This window comes from Eschrichtius robustus, chromosome 10 (genome assembly GCF_028021215.1).
Source record: "Eschrichtius robustus isolate mEscRob2 chromosome 10, mEscRob2.pri, whole genome shotgun sequence".
Taxonomy (NCBI): domain Eukaryota; kingdom Metazoa; phylum Chordata; class Mammalia; order Artiodactyla; family Eschrichtiidae; genus Eschrichtius; species Eschrichtius robustus.
Window position 1 is genome coordinate 35,093,940 of NC_090833.1, and position 12,252 is coordinate 35,106,191.

A 12,252-nucleotide genomic window follows, 5' to 3' on the forward strand; every position below is an offset into this window, starting at 1 on the left:
TCTCAGGGCCACAGCCCTTGGTCAGCACACCAGCCTCACCCTCCTGGCTCTGTGCCCTTGGTGAATACGCCCAGGGCCCCTTCCAGTTCTAACATTCTCGGATTCTAAAACAAAGTGCTCTATTTTTTTTTTTCCCTCCATATATAGTTCTACTTGAAAACCTTTCTACTTCAGAAGTCGACAGAAATCCCTACCCTGTCAATTTAATGTTCCTGCTCCCTGCCTAAGAGGCATAAAATCACAGCCTGCCACCCAATATTAAAGGTCATTTTCCATGAATTTATAGATGGTGATGTCCAGATAACTTGTGACTTAAAACATACAGTTACCAGCTCCCCTATTAGGTCAGTCTCTGGACTGTCCCAGATAGGTTTGGGTAATAAGGAGGACGGGCCTGGTCATTAGGCAGGGGACAGTGATGTCTGGTGAGCTGGCCTGGCGCAACTGCCCTTGACTTCCTGGGGCTCTTGGCAAACATCTCCTGGGAGAGGAGATGTTCCCTTAAATGGGTGTTTTCTCAGGCAAAGGCAGCTGCTTCCGAAACACACAGCTCCTATAAGCCCAACTTAAAATCGTATTTACTTTCATGTGATCCTCTCTTAACTATATTTTTTCTTTACTAACATACTTATTCATTATTTAAAACAACTTTGAAAAATTATTATGCAATAATTCCTCCCTCTATACACAGTAGCTGTTTATCTTCCTGTATAAGGTTTTCTGTCCTTTATTCATGTGTATCTGTACTTACAACATTGCTGTCATCAGAGTTTAGATATTATGGGCAAAGTGTGTGATGACGGTGTTCAGCAATTCCTAAGCAAGGAATAGAATTCCTCTGGGGCATCGTTCACATTGCCCAGGACTTGTTTAGAAAGCCCACATTATACGGTTTGCTCAACACATAAACAGTCTTGTATTTCACTTTTTAACTTAGCATAATTTCATGCACGCTATTCCATGTAGCTACATAATCTTCAGATTTATCATTTTAATGGCTGTTTAATATTCCATCCAGTTAGCATGCCGTAATTTACTTAACTGCTCCCTATTGTTGAGGCCTTAATGAAAATTTGAATTCACCATGTAGTAGGAGGGAAGCTTGTTTTAATGATTACCATCATAACATCCCCTGCCCTAACTGCATGCCATTACTAACCCAGCTTTGGTAAGGTGCAGATGCTTTTGGAACAATAAATCCTGTCTGAGAGGTGTATGCCCAAGTCCCTCTGATTTAGTAGCTAATCTGTTCCCTGCACATGTTTTCCTTTTAAGCTAGTGTTTATGTAGAATATCCATCTCTTCTGAATATTGTGTAATACTGGACTATATGCATTTTTCATATTGTTCCAGGTACCTTATCACTGAAATCAGGGACTTTCATATATTGGAATTTGGGGGTAAAGAGGGGTTTCTGGCTGTCAGTTGTCATTCATTTATCCCACCCACATTTATGGAATATCTGTTTGCAGCTGGGCTCTGTGAGAGAGAGAGAGAGAGAGAAAGCAAGGATGTTCATGATTATTGGGGGCCCACAGAAGTGCATCCATAAGTTGCTTTGTGGCCCAGGATTAAATGATGATTTGCATGCAAAATGCTTTGTAAACTGTAGAGTACATGTCAGTGGTTGCTGGTCCTGCTTGTGAAAGAGGATGAAGTGGAAGGTGGTTTTCCTATGCCAGTGCCTGTCAGCTGCATTCCCAATGTCCCCATCCCTTGGAATTCTCCAAAGACAGGAAGCTAGACTGCACTTCTTAGAACCAGGGGCGGCAGTGATGCGGATGATGATGACCCCACAAAGAAAGCACTTTGGTAGATTTCGTAATTTACAGAGTTGTTTCCAGTACTTTACAGTTGGTCTTTGCCTTAAAATGACCAAGTCCTGCCTTTTATAGCTCTTCTCTTCTCCTCTTACTCCCCCACAAAAAGGAAAGCGTCATCCTCAAAACTAATAAATCATTCCAGTTTACTCATGGGACCCAATAAAGCCGTGTTTTGCCAAAGTAAGGGACATCTTCTCAGAGGAGACATGATTTCAGGCAGCCTGAGAACCACATAGTGAGGTTTTTCCCTTTTTTTTTTTTTTTATTTTTTTTTTTTTAATGATATTCTTGTCTGCTTACATTCTTTTTATGTATGTATGTATGTATGTATGTATGTATGTATGTATGTATGTATGGCTGTGTTGGGTCTTCGTTTCTGTGCGAGGGCCTTCTCTAGTTGTGGCAAGCGGGGGCCACTCTTCATCGCGGTGCGTGGGCCTCTCACTATCGCCGCCTCTCGTTGCCGCGCACAGGCTCCAGATGCGCAGGCTCAGTAGTTGTGGCTCAAGGGCCGAGTTGCTCCGCGGCATGTGGGATCTTCCCAGACCAGGGCTCGAACCCGCGTCCTCTGCATTGGCAGGCAGATTCTCAACCACTGCGCCACCAGGGAAGCCCGGTTTTTCCCTTTTCATTTACTTTCTTTCTAAAAAGAGAAGGTTGTTCTTATTTGCCAAAGAGAGTATCTTGGTTTGCTGCTTAGACCTCCCGCCTGCCCCCACCAGCTCTCCAGTACTTGCCGTCTTCCTTTTCAGCAGAGAGAAAGTGAGCCTTGGGCTTGCCTCCCGGCAGTAGTACCCACCTAGTTGGTTTTGTTCTTGTGCATTCTTTTTATGTTTATCATCTGTTTTTGGTAAGGATAATGGCTTATGGGATGGTGATTAAAAGTTTCCTTTTTAAGTGAATTTATTTACTCTGAAACATGAGGCTACATCAATAACAATGGTAAATAATAAGCCAGGAGGTACTTGAAAACAGCAAAATCATGAAGTCAGTATGTAACTCAGTGAAGTTTGGGAGATACTACCACAGCGCTATTTAATGTCAACACTAAAGGTCACTACCCAGCATTAATTAGTTTCTGTTGTATCAGGGCCTGTGCGCAGAGGTGGATTTTTGTCGACCCTATGAGCTGGCCTTGTATCATGAAGCCCAGTCTAAAAGAATGCTCTTTCTCAGAAAGGCTGACGTCATTCATGTGTTTTGTCAACTGCTCTTCAAGGCACATGACTCCTGTGCGTTTCTACTATATCTTTATGGCACTGGAACTCCGATTTGGAGACTGCCTCGAGATTCCACTTAAATAGCTCACTCTCACCACCCTCAGTGCTTTTTTATCAAGCCCCACCGCCCCTCTCCCACCTCCTTGGACCTGGTGCTCCAGCAAAAGTAGACAGTGAATAGACACACAGTGGAATATTATTCAGCCTTAAAAAGAAATGAACTTCTGACACACGCTATAACATGGAAGAACCTTAAAAACATTATGCTAAGTGAAATAAGACTGTCACAGAAGGCCAAATACCATATGATTCCACTTATATGAGGTACCTAGGTAGTCAAATTCATAGAGACAGAAAGTGGAAGGGTGGTTGCCAGGGGCTGGGGGAGGGGAAATGGGGAGTTAGTGGGGGACAGTTTCAGTTTAGGATGAAGATAAAGTTCGTGAGATGGATGGTGGTGATGGTTGCACAACAGTGTGCATATACTTAATGCCACTGACTTGTGCACTTAAATACGGTATAATGGCAAATGTTATATACATATTACAAATAAAACAAGAAAGTGGGCAGTGAGCACATTCTCTCCAGCTGCACTGCCTTGGCTTGCCCTGGTCCTACCACAGGGAATCCTGTCCCTCTCCTGTTTCTACTTGTCAGAACTGTCAGTTCAGATGTCATCTCTCCTCCTGCCTCATCCCTCCCAGGCCCTGCAGGAGCCCCTTTGCTGCAGAGTATTGGTGATTTAGGTGCCCATTGTATCTCTTCTGGAAACAGTGGGCTTGCCGAGAGCAGCCTCAACAGCGAACCCCCTCCTTTCCCCCGGTCCTCACGTGGGCCCTGCACACAGTGGGTGTTTATGATCAAAGCAAGAAAAGTGCCCCTGTGTGAGGAGGAAGCACCTGATCGTAGCATCCTGGAATCCATCATTCAGCCACTGCTGGCCTCTCAGGAATAAGCAGCAGCTGAAAGGAACATGCCCTGTCTGGGGCCTCATCTAGATGGGCGGTCACCCCTCAGCCCACACTGGAGCCAGGCCTTGGCATCCTCTCCAGAAGATTAAGAGCTTTCCTTCCTTATTCAGAAGTGAAACTGGACATCTGCTCTCAAGTTTCTTGGCTGTATTCAGTGTGTTAGAAGATAGGCAGGCCCTGGGGGAGGTAGAAATGCAGGAAAAGGGTCACTCCTGGGGCTTTGTAGGGGAAAAATCAGTGACCCTGTGTCCCCTGGGGGTGGTTCTTGGCTTCTTAGGTCTTTAAAATGAATATGTGAGCTGGGTGGAAACTTGAGGGTCGTTTGGCCCAATCTTCTCGTTTTATAGCTAGGGATTGACAAGTCCAGAGACCAGGGAGTTGCCCTAGTGGGAAGACCACCCCCGCCTCTGTAAGCGACGGGGCTGAGAGCTCTGCCTGTCCCGGGCTGGTGTCAGAACACGCCTGGAACATCACGCTCACTTCTGGGCCGTGCCCTTGAAGACTGCAGGCGGTGGCAGGGAGGCTTCTCGTTCTGTTTGGTCCAGAGCCTGAGATCTCTGTGAGGAAGCCTTGAGCCGTGAGAGCAGAGACCCCACCCTCGAGGGGTGGGGCAGAAGTTAAATGCAGCCTCCACCTCCCTGGCTGGCAGCTCTGAATTCCTTTGGTGTCACCTGGTGGGTCCCAGGTGAGGAAGCACGTGCTGTGCATGCTTTACATCTCTGCTTCCTTCCTTTTTGACTGCAGAATTTCAGAGACAGGAAAGCGTCCGGTCCCAGCACAAAAGCATCCAATTATACGATACCCCTTACGAACCCGAGGGCCCAAGCATGGACTCGGACTCAGAGAGCACGGTCAGCCCCCGACTGCGGGAGAGCAAGCTGCCCCAGGATGACGACAGGCCCGCCGATGAGTACGACCAGCCATGGGAGTGGAACCGGGTCACCATCCCAGCTCTGGCAGGTAAGGAGCCACAGTGGCCCTGCTCAGAGGCGGCCACTGACCCGCATGGCACTCACCTTTGTAAAGGGAGTAAGTGCACGGGTCCCTGCCTGCTCAGGTAAACCACAGGGTTTCTAGTACAGCTGGGCCCTTCAAGGAGGAGGAGGGTCCTGGAGGAAGTCCCTTAGGCCAGGCCTAGGGGAACTCCTGGGTCTGGCCTCCAGGGTCTCCGTTCCAGTCCCTCCCCCCATCCCCAGAGACAGCCCAGATGATCTCATTGTCTGACTCTGTCTTGGTCCTGTTGGTAGTGCTCTAGTTCACTGAAGCCAAGATTTCAGATTTCAGAAGGAAATCTTAGAAGCTAGAAGAAAATCAATCTGCAGAGTGGCTCCTATTGGGCCTTGTGGAGCCCAGTGGCTCCATCCTGTCATACAGCTGCTACAGGCCTGCATGCATCCAGGGCTGCTGCGTTTCCTGTCCCAGCTTCAGCACGAGCCCATCCACAGAGCACAGGCCGTGGCCACATCCTGATCTCAGGAGCTGACCCCACCCCTGTCCTAGAGCCCCTTGAATGACTCAGGTGCCCCTCCTCTCCCACAGCCGTCTGGAAAGCAGTCTGCCACATGTGTCACCTGTCCTAAGCTATGTACACACCCTTTGATCCTAACCCCAGTCCTTAGGATCCAGGCTGAGGTTATGATCTAAAGCACAGAAAAGGCATGGTGATCATGAGAGATGGAGAATGACCTGAATGTCCAGCAATGGGGGTCGGTTAAATGGAATATTGTGCAGCCACTACAAAGTGATGTTGACACAAAGTTTATAACAACCTAGAGAAATGCTTATGTTTAATGTTAAGAGGGGAAAAGTCAGGTGCAAAAACATTTTTATGCTTCTAAGAGTTTAGGCATATAAACAAAGAGACATCGAGTGACTAATTTAATTCTTACCACATTGAAGGTCAGAAAGGGAGAGTTTTTATTTAAGATTCATTTTGCCTTGAATCTCCCATTTTCATGCACAACTAGACCCTTCCTCCCTTCCTAGCCCCCCAAAGTGAGGCCTCTGCCCTCCACTCATCTTGATTCCCTTGCTCGAAGTTCTGACTGTTCTAGCACAGACTGCTCACGGTTCCCTGGATGTGGCACACTGTGCAATCCCATGCCTTCTGTCTAAGTGCCCTTCCCTGCTGTGTCCTGTCTGGAAAAGTCCTGTGCCTCCTTCGCCATCCCTGTGAGCCCTCCTGGTATGCAGCCACATGTCCCACGGGCTTCCTTGCTGCCTCTCTGAGCCTGTTGAGCTTCCTGCACATGACTCTGGTGGGGCACTTCCCTCACCATATAGACTCAATGCTGTAGGTGCTGGGCCCGCCTGCCAGGCTGTGAGCGCCAGCCAAGAGCCAGAGCTGAGAGTAGTCATGTGGCTGAGGTCCTTGGTCACCTCAGGTCTCTCCTGTGCATTTCACAGCCTCCTCTGCCCTCGGCACAAGGGAAACCAAGGCCTGTCCCCTGGCATGGCTGACAAGGCTGTGCTCCTCCTGGGTGTGGGAGGAACTAGAACGGAGCCGATGATGTCCCAGAGGTGGCTCTTCACAAACACCAGTTTGATTAAAGGGCCAAAGGGCTCATGTGACAACTGTCCTAGACACCAAGGGCCCATGGCAAGAGATGACATTCCAGGCGGTGTGGCATCTCACCCTCTCCTGGACTGACCACCTTGCAGGTCATGTCACCTTAGATGCTCTAGTCTAGTCTGGTGCTTTGCTGCTCAAAATGTGGTCCCTGGACCAGCAGCATCACATCACCTGGAAACTGGTGAGAAATGCAAGGTCTCAGGCCCCACCCCAGACCTGCAGAGTCTATCTGTTTTAAAAGACCCCCAGGTGATTCGCTGGCATGTTAAAGTGAAAAGCCCTTACCCTACAGGACATCATCTCTTCAGAAGCCTCTCAGGCCAGAACTTGCCCACTTCTGCCCAGAGCTGGTTTTAAAACTACTATACATTTATTTTTTCACAAAGGATCACAAGGTCTTAGATAGAACTGTCTCCAGATAAGTTTCTGAGCCACAGGTATCCACTGTGGACTTGGTTATATGTTGCTGAGTTGCTATCACAAGTGTCATTATAGGTCAACTTCTTAGGCTGCTGATAGAAAGTAGACTCAGACTCATGTCCCCACCTGTGTCTCATCAAGTCACTTACCTCATCAATTGTGTGTCTTGCTCTGGGGTGGATACCAATTGTGCTTTTCCCCAAGAAGCTTTTGGCTCGGTTCTGATTTCTGGGGCATAGAAGGAAGCTGTTTCACTTGGGCTGGAGGGATTCTGTGAGCACCAGCCTTTATTCTTGACCAGATCCCTCCCCACATCTGTGGACAGAGCCTGTCAGGTGCAGCATTGCAGCCAAGGAGCACCCTTCTGTCTCCTAGCCCCAAAGTGCAGGTGGAATGAGGTGGATGGACCACCTCTCAGGTAATAAGGACGAGTTGAAACAGCTTGATGAGGTTGCTAAAGTGCTGCCGTGGTCCCATCTGTAAACCCGGAAGGATGGCTGCTCAGAAACAAAGGATAATGTTCCCACCTGAATCAGTAGTGTGTGTGGCACGTGCTTTAGCACATCATTGGTGGTGTCAGGGAGCAAGGCAGTGCTGGGCTGGGCCTCGTCCTCCTTATCACAATACCTGTTTGAAGTGCCCCACACAGTTTCTCTGGGCCCTCGGGAGCTCTGTGATGGGCCCCAAGAGGCTGGGGTGCAGGATCTGTAGCCGGGGTAGAATCCACTGGGCAATATCGTTAGCATCTCTTTCCATCCCTTGTTTTTTGTTTGTTTGTTTTTTTTGCCGCACCTCGCAGCATGCGGGATCTTAGTTCCCCAACCATGGATCGAACGCGTGCCCTCTGCAGTGGAAGTGCAAAGTCTTAACCACTGGACTACCAGGGAAGTCCCTGCATCCCTTGTATTCTGATTCTGCCTGTTTAGCTTGCATGAGAGAACCTGGTCAGTGTTTTCAGATTTCCAAAGGTGTGTGGTGTGGGGACCCCCAAAGGGCAGAGGTAGGCCCGCCAAGAAGGAGTCATAGGGATGTACGGTCACAGGGAGTGGTAAGAATTTCAGGTACACCTGAAAGTGTATAATGAGCTTCCTCTCACCGATATTTGCCAGCGGAAGCTTGAATGAGGCAGGATTGGTGTTGGGAGGGCTTTGCCCTGCAGTGGGAGGTTGGCCTGCAGCCCTCTCCAGGGCTGCTTCCAAGCTTCATTCCTTCAGGATCCCAGCATGCTGGTCAAAGGCCGGGAGAAGGGAAGACCTCTGAACTATCTCTGTGATTCAGTCTACGAAGCAAAAGTGCTTTCCGCCTTTCAAAGTGCTGTCCTGCACTGCATTCGTGAAACGAGGCTGTTTTCAAAGGGATGCTTTGGCATTCTCCGCAGAAGTAGGCCTTCTCAGCCAGTGCAGCCTTTCAGGAAGGCTTGATTATCCCTTCCCGGTTGTCACGAAAACAGCTCTTGCAGGGTGTGAGGTGGTCCTAGCTTCTTGGGAATGATAGTCTTCCCTTTTCTCAGAATTCTGTGGCCAGGTGAATGAGAGACACCACAAGCTCCCCAGGAGCCCTGGGCTTCCCTTGCCTGCCCTCCCTCCAGGAAGCTGGTGGTGGCCTCAGCCAGAACCCCTGCCCGCACCCATCCAACACCGGAGTCCCAAGCCACACACATGGCCTGAGTTGATCCCAGCCCCAGGACAGATGCCCAGTCAGTTTTACCACCAGCTGCAGCGAACAGAGCGGTGCGGTGGCTTGCATCAGGCTGACAGCCCCCTTGCCACCCAGCAGAAACACCTGCCTTCAGAGCTGGCTGGACGCAGTTCTCCACCCGCTCAGTTCTCCAGGGGGTGAGTTCTCCACTCACCGCCCCTGGAGTCTTTACAGCCGGCAGGCCCAGCCCCCCCGTTGCAGCTCCCTGCCCAGCGTGGGGCAGGAGAAGCAGCCTGGGTGATTCCACGCTGTCTTGGGGGTGGCGCAGCTTGTCTGACCAGCCCCTGGGCTTTGTGGCACGAATTGTGGGATGGACAAAGGAAGCCTGCCCAGGAGGTGGCCACACAGTCAGGGGGCCGAGGAGCTGGGTGGATAACCTGGCAAAGCAGACATGGATTTGGAGTCTTCAGATCTGAGGGGCCATTGGAAGGACAGGGACTGAACCTGTCCCGGGGCCTCTATTCCCTCACCTGGGAAATGTGTCCACTGCAGAGGGCCCTGGTGGGGCTTAAAGGGCACTGCGTTGGGGAAGTGCTGGTATTTACAGAACACTTGTGCGTGCATTATCTCATTAATCCTCACAACCACCCCCTGGGACCTTAGTTTCCTCCTTTTACAGATAAGGAAACCGAGGTCCAAAGAGAAGAAATGATTGCCCAGGAGCCTATAGCTAGTCAGCTGCAGAGCCGGGATTTGAACCTAGGAAGTCCCACTCCAGAGCCCAAGCCCTTACCCTGTCAATGTCTGGGCTCTCTGACACCATCCAAGATGCTGCATATAATGTGGCTGGAGCCCTCGTCCTCCCAGAGTCCACAGGAAATGTCACATGCCTTTCATCGCCCTTGCACCAATTTCTCCCTGCGTCTGCAGCTGGTAGGATACGTGCCTAGAGCATATGTTCCCACTTGGAACAGTTCCAGCTGAGGATTCTGTGGGAGCCCAAGTTCTGGAGGTTCATGCCTGCATGGGGTGACCAGAGCCATCCCACGGGTTGGTCCTCTTTGCCATCCCTCAGCACAGGAAGGGGTCCCCACACCATGGCATCCCACTGCCCCTTGTCCAGCTAGGGAAACTGAGGCCCAGGGAAGGGACGGGAACTGCTGGAGACCTCATAGCAGTCATGCCATACACGGAGGATGCATCAACGTTTCCTTTTAATTCAGTGGGTCAAGTTAAAAACTACGTCCTTAATGATTTGCAGTTACTTCTGTGAAGCGAGTGATCAGAGTGCCTGCTCAGGGTGCCAGGTGGCAGGAGAAACAAAAGTCATTTCATTTTCGATTCATCGTCTGGAGATTTGTCTACCTCGAAGCTACTTTTCAGGCAATGTCCTGGGTTCAGCCAGCGACAGGCCTGCCTCCCAGCGAAAAATAGAAGACAGACATGTGACTCAATGCTGAACATATTTATTTTGGGTACTTGTCTGGCTTCCGCACTAGCTCCTTGGCCAGTTTCTCTGCCCTGGAAAGCTCAACACAGTGTCTTGGTGTCGGGAGCCATTGGAACAGTAGCAGGAGTCAGACAATCCCAAGTTCACATGCCAGCTCCACCACTCACCAGCTGTGGGACCTCGGGCTGTTCAGTCTCCTGAGCTTTAGTTTTCCCATCTGTAAAACGGGGATAGTGACAATCCTTATCACACTGGATCTCTGTGTTGATCAAGGGAAAAAATTGGATGAAAAGACTTCGTACCCTCTAAAGGGTCACACATGAGAGAATGGTTGTTGGCGCTCAGGGAAGGCTTGCTGTATTAAATCAAACTTAATTTTATATATTAAAACAATACTGCATAAAGAGGTACTTAGGGGGCACAGAGGGCCCATTTATGAAGTTCATTCCCAGTTATTCCTGGCAGCGAGAGGCATGGATAGTGTGGAAAGCAACACTTCTGTAGGAAATACTCCATCTCGATTCCAGCAATAGTTCTCACTATGAACCACCCGGTTCTTCCATCCTTTATTCAGTCCCTCCCGAGGATTGGGCCACTGGTCCCCAGGTGTGAGAGGGTCTCTACTGCCTTTCTCCCCCACAGCCCTCCCTCCCCATTCTGGCTGTGACGTGTTTGTTGATTGGTTGGTTTGCCCAGAGCGTGCAGCAGAATCACCTGGAAGAAGTATCAAACATTACAGGGTCCCACCGCTAGAGTTCCTGATTCAGTAGGTTCCAGGGATGAGGCGTGAGAATTTGCATTTCCAACAAGGTCCCAAGTGTTGCTGATGCTGCTGATCTGGGGACCCCACTTTGAGAACCTAAAGTATACTCAGTACATACTATGTTTTAGGTGCTGGGGTCAGGGAGGAGTTAGGGAGGGGGTGTCACAGCTCTGCTCGGGTGGTGTCCGTGCCACCTCCTCCAGGAAGCCTCCCCTGACGTGACCAGTCCCTTCCCCACCCTCATCCCAGGTTGGGCTGGGTCCCCTCTGTGCTCCTACCACATCCCGTATGGATGTGCATTGGTTTATTCTGAAACCGCCAGATACATACTTGTTACTGTCAGCATGGGGGGTGCTAATGCTGTGTTGGTCACCCCTTAGGCAGGCACCCTCTTGAGTTTTGACATTTTCCCAGCTCATCAAGTGAGGCTCAAAGGGCAGAGAAAGGGGAAAGTAAGGTCTCAGGTATGTCTGTTTCCTAAACAACTGTGAGTCATCTCTGAGCCAGTTCAGTTGGCTAATTTAAAATAATCCTATGAAGGTAAGGGGATGATGGAGGAGGGGCAGGCAATTAACAGCTAGTGAGCACCAGTTAGGAGGCTGGCACGGGTTAACCCTATGAAGTTCTGCAAGGTGGGTGTGGTTTCATTGTCATCACACAGATGACACTACTCAGGCTCAGAGAGGGTGAGCAGCTTGCCCACAGTCACACAGCTAATGAACTCAGCTCAGGCTCTCTCTCCACTGCTGTGCTGACATCGAGAGTGCGTAAAGGGCAGGTCTGAACATTCCCTTTAGCTGTGCTGGGGCGAGGTGGCTTGGGCTGTTCTGGAGGCAGAAGCAGTTGCGCCCACTTCGTGCTGAGCTTGTGACTTGTCACTGTCACCGTGAAACGCAAATGCTCTGAAGGTGGTAGTGCTGACACTGAGTCCATCAGACCCTGCTCCAGGCTCACTGTTCCCACCAAGCCCATGACTCATCCTTGTGTACTCAGAATAAACAGGCTCGGACTCTGCAGAAGTTTCCACGGGGAATCTTAGACCTGCCACCATCACCTGGCACACCCAGCACATGCCACCTTCTCCTTACCATTGGCCCCACTGGGGCTCCTGCAGTGCTTCCTGCCCCCTGCTCAGGTTCCCAGAATGCCTTGGGCCTGGGAGGAAATTAACAATTGTGTTTGTACTCGGAGCTTTTTGCTATGTAATGAGTAACAGTTGTAATTAATGTTTAACACGTGTGAACAGCAGGTCTGCAGAGAGAAGGGGGCTTTAAACAGAGAACTGGGATCACTCGCTTCCTTTGGCTGAGGGACAGGTTTTTCCAGTTGTTTTTTCTGTTTGACATATGAATGAATTCATTTAGTAACCTAGAAAAAAAAAAAGAAAAAGAAAAA

At 49.9% G+C, this 12,252-nt stretch overlaps 1 protein-coding gene across 2 annotated transcripts in view; it reads left to right on the forward strand.

Annotated features, from left to right (window-relative positions):
* Positions 1–12,252, forward strand: part of SHB (SH2 domain containing adaptor protein B) — a 133,681-nt gene that overhangs the window by 81,276 nt on the left and 40,153 nt on the right. For both annotated transcript variants that reach the window (XM_068553721.1, XM_068553722.1), the window contains exon 3: positions 4,759–4,974. In XM_068553721.1, coding sequence (XP_068409822.1) covers positions 4,759–4,974 — 216 coding nt within the window. The remainder of the gene's footprint in view (positions 1–4,758; positions 4,975–12,252) is intronic.